General features: G+C 37.6%; 1 protein-coding gene across 6 annotated transcripts in view; it reads left to right on the plus strand.

The window, feature by feature from the left end:
- Positions 1-15,220, plus strand: part of LOC127862250 (uncharacterized) — a 65,323-nt gene extending 50,103 nt beyond the window's left edge. For 5 of the 6 annotated variants that reach the window (XM_052401296.1, XM_052401299.1, XM_052401298.1 and 2 more), the window contains 7 exons: positions 1,266-2,835; positions 3,066-3,212; positions 5,635-5,655; positions 7,906-8,073; positions 8,264-8,544; positions 9,062-9,247; positions 14,495-15,220. In XM_052401296.1, coding sequence (XP_052257256.1) covers positions 1,266-2,835; positions 3,066-3,212; positions 5,635-5,655; positions 7,906-8,073; positions 8,264-8,544; positions 9,062-9,247; positions 14,495-14,617 — 2,496 coding nt within the window. In that variant the 3' untranslated portion in view covers positions 14,618-15,220. The remainder of the gene's footprint in view (positions 1-1,265; positions 2,836-3,065; positions 3,213-5,634; positions 5,656-7,905; positions 8,074-8,263; positions 8,545-9,061; positions 9,248-14,494) is intronic. The other variant, XM_052401297.1, reaches the window with a different exon arrangement.
- The last annotated feature ends 3,385 nt before the right edge of the window (positions 15,221-18,605 follow it).

Below are 18,605 nucleotides of genomic sequence, written 5' to 3' on the forward strand. Positions count from 1 at the left end.
TGCTTAAGGTTTAAAAACCAACGTTTAAAAATGAATGTGCTATGAAAAGTTTTATACATATGGCACGCACATAATTATATGTTTCATTCGTGTAATATTGAGAAGCTTACATGGCATTTGATAATTTTAAATTATTGCAGGATATTAACACTTAAGTTGTTTGTCTAATAAATAATATTACATGCAATTCATTCGATTCTTACATTGGTTTTCAACATTCGTACATGAACGTAGGCAAACTTTGAACCAATATTATCAGTATTAAACCCATTTATGCCTAGCGTCTAGAAAAAGGCATTGGCAAACAGCGTAGACCCAGATGAGACGCCGCAAACAGCTTAAAGGAATTTCTGTAAGAAATATTCTAAATATAGAAATAAATATACTAGACATCGCTAATTTTGGAAATAAATTGATCCAATATTGAAGGATGGGAGAGTCCACTATGCATAAATGGGTTAAATATGCTTTACTTTTTCGCTGATTTGAAGATTAACTACTTCTGCTTCAAACATAATTCGTATACATACTTATCCAAAAATTCAAAAGCTTTCGAAAAGACATACTTTCAGTTCGGGCCACTTGGGTGTTATCTTTTCGATAAACCGTAATCTCAAAAAAAAAATTACAGACGGAAGTATGAATGATCTGTTATCGTTACACATGTCATATACATAATATACACATCCATTAGCCAAAACAGTTTAATGTCATCAGAAGTTTAAAGACATAACACTTCAGCTGAACTTCTCTCTGATTGCTTAGAAGTGATGAATAATGTACCCGTAATTAATGTAAATGTCTCTGTAGAACTAGATGAGTTGAATACACAATGTACTAGTGAGCCGCGCTCTGGGTAAATGTGTTTAATGCGTGTTACGTAAGTGTCGTCCCAGATTAGCCTATGCAATCCGCACAGGCTAATCATTGACGACACTTTTCGTTTTAACTGGATTTTCACTAAGTAAAGACTTTCTTTAAACAAAAACTACCATAAAAGAGAAAAAGGTCGTCTCCCATATCTCCCCTACCCTGAATGAGATGTTTCTGGTTCCCACAATTCCGTTATTTCCTAACTCACAAAGACATCATCACAATTTTCCTGTTTTCCGTTAGCCACAATTCCTTGTTTTCCGTTCCCAAACATTCCCATGTTTTCCGTTACCCACATTTCCTTGTTTTCCGTTACCCAAAATAACACTGTTTTCCGTTACCCACAATTCCTTGTTTTTCATTACCCAAAATTCCTCGTTTTTTTTTCCCAGGAGGACGAGGAGTCAGCGGAGGGCACGACGCAGCACCGCATTAACGAGTTCTACTTCTTCCCCGACCCCGACAAGCTCGTCTGGACGCACTACCCGGACGAGGTGCAGTGGCAGCTGCTTGATCGGCCCGTCAGCCAGAAAGAGTTCGAGGAACACGTGTACCTCCGGGAGCGCTTCCACTATCTCGGTATGAAGCTCATGCCCAATAGCCACGACAGGTGCGTTCTGTCGTCCAAAGACGGCGAAATCGAAATCGTGTTCTCGCTTCCGCCTAAGAGCAGTGAGAATTCCCGGTTCAAGTACATGTTATACCAAGGGCAGAAGTCGCGGAACAAGGAAGAAGAGGACATATTGCTAGACCGGTTCGTGATGTTCGAGCACACGGCGCATCTTCTGCGGTTCACTATTCGGTTCCCGATATCAGGGCGGTTCAAAATGGACGTGTTTGGTCTGGACGTGACGGAGTCAGACATATTTGATCTGGCATGTACGTACATTATTCAGTGCAATGAGGCGAAGAAGAATTGCTTGCCGCTACCGGACGTGCCTCCGATCGGATGGGGACCTGGAGCGAACGCCAAAGAAGCTGGTCTGAAACCTATTACGCATGACGGTGCCATAATTGTCACCAAGGACGGGAACGTGGAGATTCGTCTAGCCGCCGAAAAGAACATACAACTGCATCAGATGTTGAAACACGCCCTCATTGACGAGGCGACGCTTAGTAACTACGCGGTCACCAGACTGGAAAATGGCGAAGCCGTCGTAAACATCCGACTGCCACAGGGCGGTGAATACGCGCTGAAGCTGTACGCAGACGACGCGGGCAAGGAAGGCGTGGCACCAAACGTTTTGAACTACCTGATCAAGAGCGAAGGAAAGAACGTCAGCAATCCGCCCTTCCCGAACATCAGCGACGGGTCGCTGGGAGCGAAACCGCTTTCTGAGAATCTCGGTGTCAAGGCCATAACGCCCAAGGGTGGAAACATTCAGGCCAAGAACGGTCGCACGCGCGTGGAGTTCCAAGCTCGAAGCGGCGTACAGCTTATGGTAGAACTGCACAGCAGCGACGAGCTAGCTTGCAAGCGCATGATGGTGACCCCGAAAGAGGAGAATGGCAAGTGGATATTCGACCTTGATATGCCGGAAGAAGGTGAATATTCTCTGAACGTGTTTGGCTGTTCAAAGAACTCGGTAGACAGAATCTACAATGTGCACTCGTACCTGGTGAAATCCGACGGCCGGAAGTTGGACGGGGCTGAGATCGATATGCGCGCGCAGAACAAACACGTTCAGACGCACGTTCCCATAGAAACAGTACAGACATCCGACAACGAAGTTCTCATACCTATTCCACCCGGTTTCGAAGACGTCTGCGCGTCTCTTCACAGACGGAACGCGAACGATCCCCCGAACGCTCACCAGGTGGATATCATAGAACAGGACGGTATTCAGCTGATACGGGCGCGACTTCCGGAGTTTGGCGAGTATCAGCTGAACCTGTACGACCGAGACAGAAAGGCCGTGCTTCGAAACATCGCCAAGTACCAAATAAACCGGCGACCTCCAGGTACTTGTTTTGCAGTTTCAACATTATGTAGCCACTTTTATTCTGCTGTAAATTTATCATAGAATAACATTCGCGAAGAAAGCAATAAACTGATGAAAAAAATCACGGTACTAAAATTTTAGAATATATATGCCTTTCTTCTGTAAAACCTATTTTATAGATGCCCAAATATGCATCCAGAACGCGGTTTATGTAATTAGGATTGACACCAATTGTATCTCTGTTGTCAGGCGAGCTATACGAGGACAATACGAAGATGCTGATGCACAACCTCGGCGCCACACAGCCGATCGTGGAGGAGGACGAGGAGGAGTATGCAGCACCCAGCAGGATCGACAAGAACGAGTCGGACGAGGACAAGAACAAGCGCATGGAGGGTAGGCGTGAAACATGGCCGTGTGGCTTTGGGGTTCCTTTATATGTGGATCGTTTTTGAAAATCTGGGCTGAATGCATGTGCGTAAAGTGTCGTCCCAGATTAGCCTGTGCAGTCCGCAGAGTCTAATCAGGGACGACACATTACGCCCATACTTGATTTTTATTAAGAAGCGACTTCCTTTAAGCGAAAAAAAACAACAACAAACGCGCGGACTGGACAGGCTAATCTGGTACGACACTTTACGCACATGGATTACGCCTAGTTTTCCTAAAATGTGGCCCATATATATTGGAAATAAATTACCTTGAATTGTCGTATTATCTCTTTATATATATAGTGTGTACTTTGTAGACATTTCCTATTATGGGAATACTCGTATCTAAAATGTACAGATTTGAATATTAAGGATCTCGTTCTTCACAAACCAGATTTAGTTGTATTTTTCAAATTTTCGATAAAATACGTGTCAAAATCATATCTTTCTGTTATGCGAACACATTGACCATCTTTGTTTAATAGCATTTGGCTCTTGCTTAAATTGAGACCTGTGCGATCCTATTCAGTCGTTTTAGAAGTATAACTTTGGAACATATAATAAAACAAATGTACCAGACCAGTCATGATAATACAATTAGGCTCGTCTTCGTGAAAACGGGTCTTAATGCACGTACTTAAAGTTTCGTCCCAGATAAGGGACGACACTTGTCGTCTAAACTGGGTTTTCGCTATGAAGAGACTTCCTTTAAACGAAAAATACCAGAACAGCGGAAAGTGTCGTCCCATATAAGCCTGTGATGACTACACAGGCTTATCTGGGACTACGTTTTATCAATATGCATCAAGTCTCGTTTTTCCAGAGCGCGGCTTATTTCAATACCATACCTTAATACTATGTCCCTTTGTTGCCTGGTGACTGCCTTTGGTGTGACATGTTCTCATATTTGTGCCAGTATTCTAGCACTTTCCAAAAGCTTCGTATAAACTTCAGTTCACATTATAGCCTTAAATTTTCTACTACAATGGATAATATGTTAAAAATCATATATGAAATCATATAAGGTTTACATAATTTTGACTGGAGCATTGTCGTTCCTTAAATCTCGATGAAACATAATCTATTTACAAGCGCATTAGTTCATGTTGTCAGCAGATTGCAACCTCCTGTCAGACTTAGGCTTTCTCATACAACACGCAAATTCGTTGAATTTTGATATTCCAAATATATTTTGTTTATTTATGGACGAACATCCCTTGATATACGATGTAATCATACAAATTAATTAAGTGTAAGGCAATTGCGTTTATGCATTGTCATTTCCTCATTGATATCTATACACCCATGAAGTTTCATGTTCATATCATGTAGCGTATCTGAGATATAGCCTTGAAAAGTAACGTCATACAAAAACAACAAAGGACAATATCTGTTAGTTAAGAAAGTGTAGGGTTATGGTTCTTGTGCATGGCACTCCTTTCCGTTGATTTCTACTCACCCACAAAATTTCTTGTTGAAATGTAGAATCGTATCTGAGAAATAGCCCTGAAAAGTTCCATCACACATAACAACCAAGGGCAATAACTCTTATTCAAGAAAGTGAAGATGTAAACTTCTTAAGCATGTCAATCAATACACCCATGAAGTTTCATGTTAAAGTTATGCATGGTATCTGAGATATAGCCTTGAAAAGTTATATCAAATCAAAAACAAAGGGCATTTTCTCTTATAAAGAAGGTGTAGGGTTGTGGTTCTTTTTGTTGATATCGTATATGGTATCTGAGATATAGCCATAACAAGTTTTGTGACAGACGGACTGACTGACGGACGGACTGACAGACGGACGGACAACGCCAATTTTATATCCCTTCGCCTTTGGAGGAGGATAAAAGGCTCTCTAAAGATTGATACCATCGCAATAAAGATAAAACGTATTCTTTTTGTCATATATTTCTTCTATCGAAAGATAAAACATGATTTAAATACTTGTAATCTCCTTTGACGAGCGTTTGGCTATGAATGTAAAACCATTTGAGCCTCGTTCTGTGAAACCAGCGCTGAGTGCATGTGCGTTGCTGTCCGCACAGGCTAATCAGGAACGACACTTTCGGTCTAAACTGGATATTTGCTAAGGAGAGGCTTCCTTTAAACGATAAATACCATGAAATCTAAAGTGTCGTCCTTGATTAGCGAGCGCGGACTGCGTAGATCACTTGGGATTACACTTTGTCCACATGCATTTAGCCCAGTTTTCCCAGAACGCGGCTCATTTTATCTTTAGTTTCCTCCATACATGACAACAAATAGTTCGATGATTTTTTTCAACCTGCAACATGTTTCTTCTTTCACCTAATGATTGCTATTGTATTTGCTGTTTACTATGTACCAATGTGTTGTGCACTTTATACCAACATTTCACCTTTCAGCCCAGTTAGAGATAGACCAAGGTATAAATATGCAGTTTAATTTGCGCTAACATATAACGTAGAACCTAACTAGATTTTATATTTGGTCGAATTTATTTCGGGAAACACAGTAAGTCTTTATGTGCACTGGCGGAACTTAAACGGGAGTTGGTTAGATGAATGATTGCTAGCAAGCGTAAATGTAAGCTCTTGTTCACTAAATTGTCATTAAGAAAACGTCCATTTGTGTTTAATTGTGCACTATTTTGAAAATGAATTAAAGAGTTGAGCTTCAATGTAAATGGCGTTTTCAATTTGGTGGTACTTTGCTTAAGTTTGTTCATTTATGGTCATTGGGAAGTAATGTTCATTGGTTTGTTTAAAAGGTACTGAAGTGCTGAATTTTATAATATATACCACATATGATATGAACATATGAAGAACGCACAATAAAGGCATGAACACACGTAAACTTAAAGCGTATACAGGAGAGATAAAAACTAAGCAGCCAGGAGAGTGGTTGTGGAATGATACCAGGACATGTTGATACATGGAATGCAAGGAGAAATCATAAGGTGTTTGTTGAACGGAATAAAGTACGAGTGCCAACAACATGTGTTGAATTTCATTGGGGAATACATTGAAAGATGAGCGTTTGGGGTGCTTTTATTTAAGAAGTATGCTGTTTTCGAAATCTCTCTGGCGAAAGCCTGATTTCCGAGGGTGTTTGCATTTTGGGAAAAGTGTCTGTTCTTAGAGGACATATTTATCTTTAAAACGATATCAGGCGTGCAAAATCGGATGGATAGGAAATATAAAAATATGCTTTGAAAGTTGGTAGCTATCATGTGACCCTATGGGAATAGGATTTAGTGTAAACAAGCCTTTAAGTATTGCGACTGATTGATGACACCGTAAAACGTATATTCTGTAAAGTGGGATGGTAGGAAAATCACTGGTTAGGGTTATAAGTAGAAGACGGCCATGGAAAGGGGTTTTAATGTTTCGTCTATCTTTGTGAGCTTTTCGGTCGTTATGTACAGTACTCGTAAAAGTGCATATTGTAGAAATCTTTTTTATTGTTTGGAGTCATTAAATTGATGAAAACTTTGATTGCATGGTTTTTAAAATATGACGTTATTTTGCATAAAGCTTTGATTCAAACATTGTTTTCTGTCTTTTGTTATTATTTACAATTAATCTTACGCTCCCATCGTTTTGCTAAATGTTGAGCTCATATATAATATTTCTCTTAGATTACAAAAATGTCAAAGGTTTTCATTCGTTGCTTTCTAGTAATAGTGTATATGTAGTCGTAAGCCAATAGTTTTCTCGTTAATAAACAGATTTTTTGGTGTCTTGTTCTGAGAAAACTGGGCGTAATGCATGTGCGTCAAGTGTCGTCCCAGATAAGCCTGTGCAGTCCGCACAGGCTAATCAGGGACAACATTTTCCGCTTTTATGGTATTTTAAGTTTTAAAGAAGTCCCTGCTTATCTAAAATCAAGTTAGGGCGGAAAGGGTCGTCCCTGATTAGCCTGTGCGGACTGCACAGGCTAATCTGGGATGACACTTTACGCACATGCATTAAGCCCAGTTTTTTCAGAACACGACACATTTTATTCAACATATTTTGTAGCATGCTTCATTATATACAGCGTGTGAAGTGCAAATACTCGTTATTTTACATAGTTGGCCTACGTTGCATATAATTTTTGGTATGCTATGTTTCAAAATCCTCGAATCTTACGTGTATTGATTATACCGTTTGTAATTATTAATATATTACTGAGGGTGATGGAGCGAAACTAGTTAAGTTCCACGCCTTTTCCAGGAAATGAACTCTAAATAAAAGTACATTTACCCGGCTTGTGCAATAGTATCTGGCTCTATTATGGTTTTCTTTTGTGAATAGAACATAATTAATATCTTAAAATTTATTATAGATTGTATAACATCGATATTGACAACTTATTTCATACGTGGTAAACTCACGAGAACAATAAGACCTACATTAATTGCAAGACACATACAAATCGTCATGGAAACGAAAAAAAAAAGATTCGTGTTAAATGCTAAATCCAAAGCCAGTTTAAGTTATTTAATACACCAGTTTAAAAATGTAAGCTAATATTTAATACGTGTGATAATATACATGGCTATCATAAAAGCAAATTGTGTTTACTAAGACAGCATCATGTTGTGTATTCAACGGATAACTGCTTGGAGTTCTATAGAGCCCGGCATATCGAAAATAAATCGCGTATCTATACATTTCCGGTTCCGATTTCAGAGGAACAGCGGCGCGCGACTCGGCGGCAAATTCAGAAGGCGATAGACATGAAGGATCCGGAAATGCTGGAGCGTTACATCCAGGCGTACGAGAAGCTTAACCCAGCCTACGACGACGAGATGCTGGTCAAGGCGCGCAGGGTGCTCGCAGCGCTGGACGCCAAGGAAGGTGCGTGGGGAGCTGTGCTCAAACTGCGCATGCGCGTAGATTAAAAAAATAGATTAATGTATTGAGCTCAAGTTGTTTAAAAGCTTTAAATCGAGAGTTTAAGTTATTTGTTATAATTATGGTGTAACATTTAAATACAATCGTAAATCTTATGAGCCTAAACGTTCCGTAACTTGCTGCTATTGTTCAGAGCTGACACAAGCTTGCCAACGCCGCGACCTGGACTCGCTGAAGAAGGCGATCGCGCGCGCCAAGGACGTCAACTACGACCACCAGCTGGACCTCCAGCTGGCGTTGGCAAACCGCCTCCGCGACCAGCTGGAGCGGATAGAGAAGCTGCGGCACTCCGTGCTCAATCTGGACAGCAAGACAATCGCGGAGATCAAGACGTACTCAAATCCGCCTGACGGCGTCCACCAGTCAATGATGGCAACGTTCATATTGTTGGGCAACACGCCTAAGGAAGTCAGGGTAACATAATAGTTATATTTTTGCCTGTTAATAGCGTAAATTAGCGCATAACAATCACAACCCGCTCTTCCGCGAAAGGCTACCGAGTGGTATAAAATATTTTAATGATACCAAATAGGAGATAACATCGATTGCAATTATATCACCAGCAGCACTAATCCACTATTTCCGTTCCCACCATAAGTAAACTTCCACAGACATTCATACTTGTATACGTAAAGAAACCCAAGCATCAACATGTAAATGCCTTCGAATTTAAATGTATTGATATTGGAAGGGAATCATTAACTTGAAATTGCATAATACAAATGCATAATACTGTTATAGCATATGTGAACACGATGGAGCACAATTGTACTGTCTTCACATATGTACATGCATTATAATTATCGATGGGTATTTATCTTCAGTTTGATTAATGACAATGCACGAAAAGCGTTGTATAAAAAAACATCCTTAATAAAATTGTATTGTTTTGTATGACCCCTGCATATCCAACTCTTTCTCTCCATTTTAGAACTGGCGAACGTGTCAGGCGTTGGTCGGCAAGACCGGAAAAGAGTCGCTGATGCGCCGGATATCCGGTTTTGACCCCAAGGACTGTAGCCTCGCCGTGGCTCAGTTGGCGAAGCACATGATTGAGAACTACTCAATGTCGCAGATCCGTGACGTCAGTGCAGGCGCCGCGACGTTCTTTGGATGGGTAAGACGCTTGCTTGGAAATATTTGAGTTTCGGTCTGCAAGGACGGGGATTAATGCATGTGCGTAAAGTGATGTCCCAGATTAGCCTGTGCAGTCGACACAGGCTTATCAGGGACGACATTTTCCGTCCAGACTTAATTTTTGAAACAAAAAGACTTCCTTCAAACAAAAAAATACCATAAAAGAACCGTTGTCACAGAGCGAATGTCATTTTTAATAAACATTGCCCCTCTTTATATGTTGGGAACTCAAAAATATGTTTTTTTTCGAAAAGCTCTTCAAAAACAACAGCACAGCATTTGTTCTTGTAGAAGCATTTACATGTCTGAAAGTAAATACTTTGCCTAAACATTTGATTTCCGTAAACATAACAAACTGACTTAAGTGAACCATATTCGTGCTACACAAAACGTTGCGTAAGATAGTAAGATAATAAGTTTATCTTACCATTTGGCCAAGAAAAGAATGTAGTATAAAAATACTCTGTTTTAAAAACATTATCTGAAATAAAATAAACTCTGACTTTGTACAATAATGTACGCGGCTGTTTTTGTTAACTTTTTGTTTTTGTTATTGGTCATGTTAATTAAGATATGGTAATTGTATGAGTGTGTGTGTGTATAGGTGTGTGTGTGCGTGCGTGCGTTAGAGTGTGTGCATATGGAAAATGTAATCAACAATACATTTATATTCTTAAATACTTTCTGTTATTAAATATTTGTTCCTTGAGACCATTTCAATATTGGAAGAGAAATTAATCATATAAGAGAAGTCATATAATATACTTGCTTTTTATTACACTTTTATTACACTGTTACAGTACTCTTATGCCCGTCAAAGTCTACATGTTTGCATTATAATGTAGAAATGCATTATACATACCATAGTTGTTTGAAGGCCTCATTGAAAATAAGATTGCCATTGTTAAACTGTTTGCATGACTTTGTATCAATGTGTTGTCTTAATGAGTTACCATCGGAAAATAAAGAGATTATTATTATTATTATTATAATGGCTATTCTAGGGAAACACGAGCTTACCCGGTAAATTAAACGACGGATCGAAACATTCCTTGTGAACGAGGTCAACTCATCTAAAACATTACAACTTCTTATAACAATTAATTCGCTTTGAGTCCTTTTAAACAAATTTGCCATTAAAATATTAAAGTAACATTACTATTCAAAATCAACGAACATTTCGTACAATTGTTCGTAAAATAAACTTTACCAATTAAAAATCAGTGTTCCTTATGGCAATTGCCGAAATTTCAACGTCAAATGTGGTCTGGTAAAATAGATGTTTGTAGATATAAAATGCTCATTTTTATTATTGTTTTGCATATCTATTCATACGACACATGAACACTAAAATGGTGTTCGTGTGTCGTATGAATATATATATTCGCGGGAATTAATTGTGGCCACAAATAAATAAAAACGAGCCTTTTGTATCTACAAAAATCTATATAATCATACCACATCTAGCGTAGAAATTTTGGCTATTGCTATAAGGAACACTGATTGTTAAGGTGTTAACTTTATTTTACGAAAATACTTTACGAAATTTTCGTTGATTATGAGCGTTATAGAGACTTTAAAAATTATCAAATTTTCGCGTCTTAAAATACATTAGCTCTTTTAATGCCCCTATAGGGTGGCATATAGCAGTTTAACTGTCCGTCAGTATGTCAGTCCGTCCGTCCGAAAACTTTAATGGTCGTAACTTTTCAATATTTAACATAGCCATTTGATATTTGACATGCATGTGCATCTCATGGAGCTGCACATTTTGAGTGGTGAAAGGTGAAGGTCATCCTTCGAGGTCAAATGTCTTATATATGGCGTCTGTCCGTCCGTCCGAAAACTTTAACATTGGCCATAACTTTTTCACTATTGAAAATAGCAACTTGATATTTAGCATGCATGTGTATCTCCTGGAGCTGAACATTTTGAGTGGTGAAAGGTGAAGGTGAAGGTCATCCTTCAAGGTCAAATGTCAAATATTCCGTCCGTCCGAAAACTTTAACATTGGCCATAACTTTTTAAATATTGAAGATAGCAACTTCATATTTGGCATGCATGTGTATCTCCTGGAGCTGAACATTTTGAGTGGTGAAAGGTGAAAATCAAGGCCATTCTTCAAGGTCAAATGTCAAATATTCCGTCCGTCCGAAAACTTTAACATTGGCCATAACTTTTTTTAAATATTGAAGATAGCAACTTGATATTTGGCATGCATGTGTATCTCATGGAGCCGCAGATTTTGAGTGGTGAAAGGTCAAGGTCATCCTTCAAGGTTATGTCAAAGGTCAAATTTTGCAATATTGAAGATAGCAACTAGATATTTAAAATACATGCGTATCTCATGGAGCTGCACATTTATTAAGTGGTGAAAGGTCAAGGTCAAGGTCATCCTTCAAAGTCAAAGGTCAAATATATCGCTGCAAGGCGGCGCAATAGGGGGCATTGTGTTTCTGACAAACACATCTCGTTAAAAACGTTGGCTCATTTCAAATCATGCTTAACTTACAAAAATTAGCATTCCGCTGATATACAATTGACTTGACTGCTAATATTTGAATGACTCGTATAATACCATCGACTCTTTTAAGCGCTGACGTAAGTGGCTATTAAAATTGTTAATTAATAAATTATACTCAATTCTCATTTCGGATTTCTATCTATTTTGGAATAATTATTGTTGATTCTATATATGATGGAATGTTTATTCTTGACTGCCTATCAGTTTTTAAAGGCCGTCATCAATAGGTTGCCGTGGTGTAATGAATATGGTGTCCGCCTAGCGACCGGGATGTCACGGGTTCGATCCCCACCGTGGGGGCGTTCTTTAGATCTCCCCAAAAGACACCAAGTACTGGTTCTAGGCCCAGGAAACAGACTCGAGAGCGTTTATATAAGTCTCAGTCTTTCGATGCAATCGAGCTAAAATAAATGGGTTTAAACTAATGAGTTTTTTAATGTTTGCAAAGATTTCTTTTGAGACCACACACCAAAAGCTTTTATTTTGTGTTTCGGATGACAAACTAATGCATGGTATTTATTGATCGCATCCAGCAATTATTTTCTTCCATCATGTTATATATGTATAATCTCTTCTTGCATTTCCTTTTACCGTAACATTGGACTGAATAAACGTTGTTCTGTTACGCGTTAGCTTCTCATAAGGGTTCACAAAGGCCCACATTATATTCGAAATATTAATATTTTGCAAAGAATACGTTGAATCTTGCTATTTACAAGCTGCTAGAATATGTGAGGGAAATCGCCGATTTATCAGGCGACAGTGCTGATCCTGTCCTATGCAGCAGTTGTGTGAAGCGACACGGGGAGAGGACATGTCCGTCCACTGAACAAAGCAGTGACATTCTTAGTGAGACGAGCGGACTTGGTAGCGAATATGCAAGCGATGAGGATGACGATAGTGATGATAATGACGACGATGTGGATCAGCTTAGATTTCTTGTTGAAATCACCACCGGTAAAAGAATCGTCCCTGTGCCCCAGGAAGCAGAGAGCGCAAGGGTGGTTGTTAAGAAGAACGGCAAACATGTTGTTAAGAAGAAAGGAAAACATAAAAAGCGACCAAAAGCTGTCAAAATTTTGCGGTCTGCAAATCGCTCACATAGTTTCGACCGTACTGTAGATGAAAAATCGGCTAAAATTAATGAGAAATTTAAAGAGGTTGAATTCAAATCGGCAAAAGCAACTGGGAGGCATAAATAGTGACGTACATTCCACTTGACTCGCTGAGGTACTTAATTATCGTGTCGCATGTTGTTCAAAACGTGGCATTTGTGCACATTGTTATTATGGCACAAAGTTATCGCCCCTAATTATTGCACCATTATTATACATTTCTTAAAGTGAGCGTTGCTTATTGTTTTCCCCTTTCCATTAACAAAGGCTCGATTCATTTGATCGCTTATTTTGATTCGGTGCTCGTAACAAATATTATGTGTTATAATGTTTAAAGGGGCCTTTTCACAGATTTTGGCATTTTTTAACTTATTCATTAAATGTTTTTTATCGATAAATGTAAACATTGGATCGTAAAAGCTCCAGTAAAAAATCAAGAATAAAATTAAAAAAAGGAAAAGCACATTGCCCGGACCAGGTTTCGAAACAGTGACCCCTGGAGTCCTGCCAGAGTCCTGAAGTAAAAACGCTTTAGCCTTCTGAGCTATTCCGCCGATTACACATACTTGATATATTTTATACCTTATATAAGCAATCTTCGTAGTTTCACAAAATTTAACGACAAAAACAGAACTCTCCAAATTATTCAATCGTTTCGCGTTGCAACGCTTTATAATTTTTAGGTTTTAAAATCGTCAAAAGATGCATATAATGGCTATATTAGACCATGGTAAATGTTCAGTATTACTGTTTCCTCACAAATATCATAACTAAAACGAAAATTTGCGAATCTGAAACAACTTTTTTCAATTTTGTCAATTTACCAAAGCGTGAAAAGATCCCTTTAATTCAATATAAGAAAACCTTGATTAGAAAGGATTTCCATACCCATCATGACAGCGGAAGAGTTATTAGCTTCATAAATTCAATTACCCTGAACGTAGTACGCAGCTTTAGAAATTTTCTTTCGCGCAATTGCGTACATTGGCACACTTATTGCTTTTAGCGCACCTAAAATGGTGTATTTTGTGTAGTAATGTTAGTGAATTATCGTGCTTGATCAACAATGATCAGTATTTATACACAATCTTGACATCTTGGTCAAGTCAATTCAATTTTATTGGCAAATACATACAAGTACATAGCCAAAAAAACATACATAAGATGTAAGACATAATGTAAATTTGGTAGAATAAAGGAATTTCATCTGTATATAAAATAAATGTAAGTGTCGGTTATTGACAAATAATGCTTTTCAAACTGTTAATGACATATAATAACTAGTGGTATTGAATGATTAACTTTCTCTTTTTTTCAAACAGTTCTTACATTATGCTTATTTCAGCTCATTTTTGACCAAAATAAAATGCTTGTGATTAAAAATGCAACTTAGCATGATAGTTATATGCACTAGCATCTATCAGTGATACTACTTCTACTGCTTCTTCCTTTTCATCTTTTTCTTCTTCTTCTTCCAATACTACTACTAGTACATTTGCTACAACAACAACGCTCTCTACTTCTTCTTCGTTTACTACTAATACAATTTCTACTGATAATAGTTATTGCGTTATTTCTCTCTTGGCAGTCGCTGGGTATGATAGAGGAGATCGAGTCCACGGGCGGCTCAGGCATGGGCATCATCAGCAAACCTCCCCAAAAACAGGAGAGACCCAAGACCAAGAATAGCAGCCGCAACGGGAAGAGATAGATATAAGCGTCGCAGTGGGAAAACGTGGTTTATTGCATGTGCGTAAAGCATCAACCCAGATTAGCCTGTGAAGTCTGCACAGGCTAATCTGGGACGACACTTCACGCACGTACATTTAGCCCCGTTTTGCCAGAGATAGATATGTTTAAATTAGTCTCCCTTAGCTCACTGTACCAATATATATTAAGGTTTGTTACTTAGGTTTAATGGTCAATGATAGTGCTGAATTTGTCGTTTTCGTTTGGTTGGCGAAACTTCTTCGTGTTGATAACCCAATATGTCAGTGAAGTGAACACTAATATTCGTTTGTGGAAGAATATGATTTTCTGCTGCTTTGAATTAAAATTGTCATTAACGCTGATATCGCATGTTTCTTACTATGGCATTGGACTTAGGCTTTACTTTCAAAACAATAAATGTGCACTTATATGTTCTTGCTATAGTTTTGTGATATAATTCTGTAACGTGTGCGCCGCTCTGAATACTTAGAGAAACGCATTATGTTTATATTAATATGTTGTATATTATATTATTCAAATGTATGTAAGTATACAACATACATGGTTGTATACTAGTGAATGACAAGTTACAGGATTTCGGCTTTAAAAACAGCACACATGTACGTAATTTGCAGTTGTATACAACGTCATATTACATCAATTTTTATTTTATAAGTGTACATTTACAGTTAGTTTACATTTACATGTAAAATTTCCACATATTTGTTCCATACATAATTTTCGCGGAAATTTGAATTACTTGCTTGATTTTGTATCCCATTTTGTTGATGATGACTGTTTATAATAATTGTATCTGCAATTAAGATATTTGCTGATATGTATATTGTGAAATATCAAAACATGTGATCTAGCTCATATTGAAAATGCACCTAAATCAGTGTTTCGTTAGGTTGCACCTATGATTTGCAAATCAATCATAAAGCACAATATACTAATATGGTTTCTTCATAAACTGCACACTCATGCATGTGGGTGTTTGTGAGCGATTATATGTACCTATTATTTTCAGTATTTCGAACATTCTGCAATATTTGTTTAGTAAGGTCATTTTGTTCAATAATAAATATGTATTTTTATTCCACATTCATACATGCCATGTTTATTTCATTTGATTTCTGCACGGCGTTTAAGACTGTGTCTGTCATTGTTTGCGATTCAAAAAAGGGATTTTACAACAATCACATAATTATTAAAGGGGCCTTTTCACAGATTTTGGCATTTTTTTTAACTTATTCATTAAATGCTTTATATTGATAAATGTAAACATTGGATCGTAAAAGCTCCAGTAAAAAATGAAGAAAAAAAATAAAAAAAGGAAAAGAACATTGCCCGAGCAGGTTTCGAACCAGTGACCCCTGGAGTCCTGCCAGAGTCCTGAAGTAAAAACGCTTTAGCCTTCTGAGCTATTCCGCCGAGTACACATTCATGACGTATTTTATACGTTATATAAGCAATCTTCGTAGTTTCACAAAATTTAACGACAAAAACAGAACTCTCCAAATTATTCAATCGTTTCGCGTTGCAACGCTTTATAATTTTTAGGTTTAAAAATCGTCAAAAGATGCATATAATGGCTATATTAGAGCATGGTTAATGTTCAGTATTACTGTTCCCTCACAAATATCATAACTAAAACGAAAACTTACGAATCTGAAACAACTTTTTTCAATTTTGTCAATTTACCAAAGCGTGAAAAGATCCCTTTAATGGTATGACTTTGTAGACGTTTATCAATTGTTCCAACTAGATACTTTTTCATGTTGGTATTTTTGTCTGTGATATAATGATTCACATATTTATTTACATTACTGTTACTTCATTTTTGTATTGCTGCACAAAACATATTTGTCTTTTATGCACAAAACACTCGTCCAGTGTTACTTGAGGGTTATAAACCGAGTTGTGTGTTAAATTCTGTTCTCTTTTGTTCAGTTCAGGTATTTTCAATGCTATTTATTACGCTTTTAAAGTTTTTGAAGAGGAATGATATTAAGTGATGTTAGGTAACAAAGTCCTATGTTGGATATACACAGCAGATGGCTTCATATTTCCCAATGTAAACACTAAGTACTTCCCATTTATGTCTAATAGTTTGATTGGACACATGCCTATTTAATTCAGACACGGCTATCAAAGCTGACATTGCAAGCCGAAACTAGTTCGAAATCAAAGTACTGACAGTACTGGTGTGACGATGCTTTTAAAGAGGATGGATATAAAAGCATCAATTTAAGATCATCTATATCACCCGATTTGTGTATGTGGGTACGAACATTTTGGGTACGAAAATAAATTTGGGTACGAACGTTTTGGGTACGAATAAAAATTGGGTACGAAAAAAAATTGGGAACGAAACATTTTGGGTACGAAATAAAAATTTGGGGGTACGGGCAAGTAGTACCCGGGGGGAACTTGACCCATTCAGCGAAACTGGGAGGCGGGTTACATTCTCGATCAAATCTAACAAGAAATATCTTTAAAAAAATAATCGGCGTGTATTTTTCTGTACCACTTTTCGTAAACACTTTCTATAGCAATAAAATGTTTGTGGGTTATTAAAATTACGTTTCAGTAGATATATACAAAACATGACATGATCGTTTATAACACATGTACATCATACCTTACCTTTATTTCATTGTTTACGTTCTTAATTTGATAATGTTATATGTACGAACCTGATTTCTCATGCCCATGGACATATGCTTTTTTACTGTTGAATATTGTTTGTTAATTGAAGTTCAAAACGCATAGGCATGTTTGTTCATTAAGTATGACAATACTTTCATGATAATTCTCGAGAGAAGGTATGAGCACATAGCCGGACCAGGAGAGCTAAATCGTAAGAGCACTTGCAAATCCGAGTTCGTACAGGAACATATGGATAAGTTAACTAACCAAAGCGATATGGCATTATACATGTATATGCTGAAATCTAACAAACGAACGAATTATCAAACATGGTATGTACACTTAGGTGGTTGTGTAATTTCTGTTAGAATATCGTATTAAATGTAAATTTAAAATGATTGTGCCCGCACGTGAGTTTGTTTCCTTTTTAAGTCTATACGCGCCTAGGCTGCACACAGTGTGTGTATTTGTGTATTTTCAAGGTTATGAGTTACCTCCGCGCCTGAGGCTGCATAATGTTGGGACCCGGAGTGTGTCCAGCACTCCTACCTAATAAGCTTAGACTGACGACAGTTGGGACGAATTAGGAATGATAGCTGTAATTTCCAGCTATTTTTTTTTACTGAAATACTTTTTAATTTTTGATATGGTCTTGTGCTGCGGGGGATAGGATTATCCGGAGAAAACCCTCCTGTCCGGTATGGTGACCACAAAACAAACACACACAAAAACATTGGGCCGGGAGCGGGAATCGAACCGGTGTCGTAAAAAGCGTACGTGCCGACCACTGCGCTAGCGGGACGGACAACGACTCAAAGCCATGTTGTTTTATCTATATATATCATGGCAGTGCAGCGTTTACAATTTTCAGCTTCAAAATTGTTCGTGTTCTTTTGATTTGTGATCGAGTAAAAAGTTAATTTTACATGTTTCCATTCGCAATTTATAAAAAAAAAAAATCGAGAACAAATATCAAACACAATAGAGAAAATATATAGTTGTTTCATTGGTCCATAAAGATAAAATGGATGTAAAATTACTAATTTAAAATTTACGTTTTCATACACTTATTGAATCTGTTTCCCCAGAATATGCTGTTCTATTAATATTTACCTTTATCAGTTATAATCAGAGAGGTATGCCGATTAGAAAAGTCGAGCTATCTCAATCGGTCTTTTACATAGGTCGCAATTGTGAAGAATTTTTTCATGGTATGATAACTTAGACGAGCTGCTACGCAGCATCGTCAAAAAGTATTAATTAATATGAGATTACAATTATAGAAAAAAAACTGATACTTTTCAGTATGAAGCAAATATAACAATTTTTAGTTTTAC

Source organism: Dreissena polymorpha, chromosome 16 (assembly GCF_020536995.1).
Source record: "Dreissena polymorpha isolate Duluth1 chromosome 16, UMN_Dpol_1.0, whole genome shotgun sequence".
Lineage (NCBI taxonomy): Eukaryota > Metazoa > Mollusca > Bivalvia > Myida > Dreissenidae > Dreissena > Dreissena polymorpha.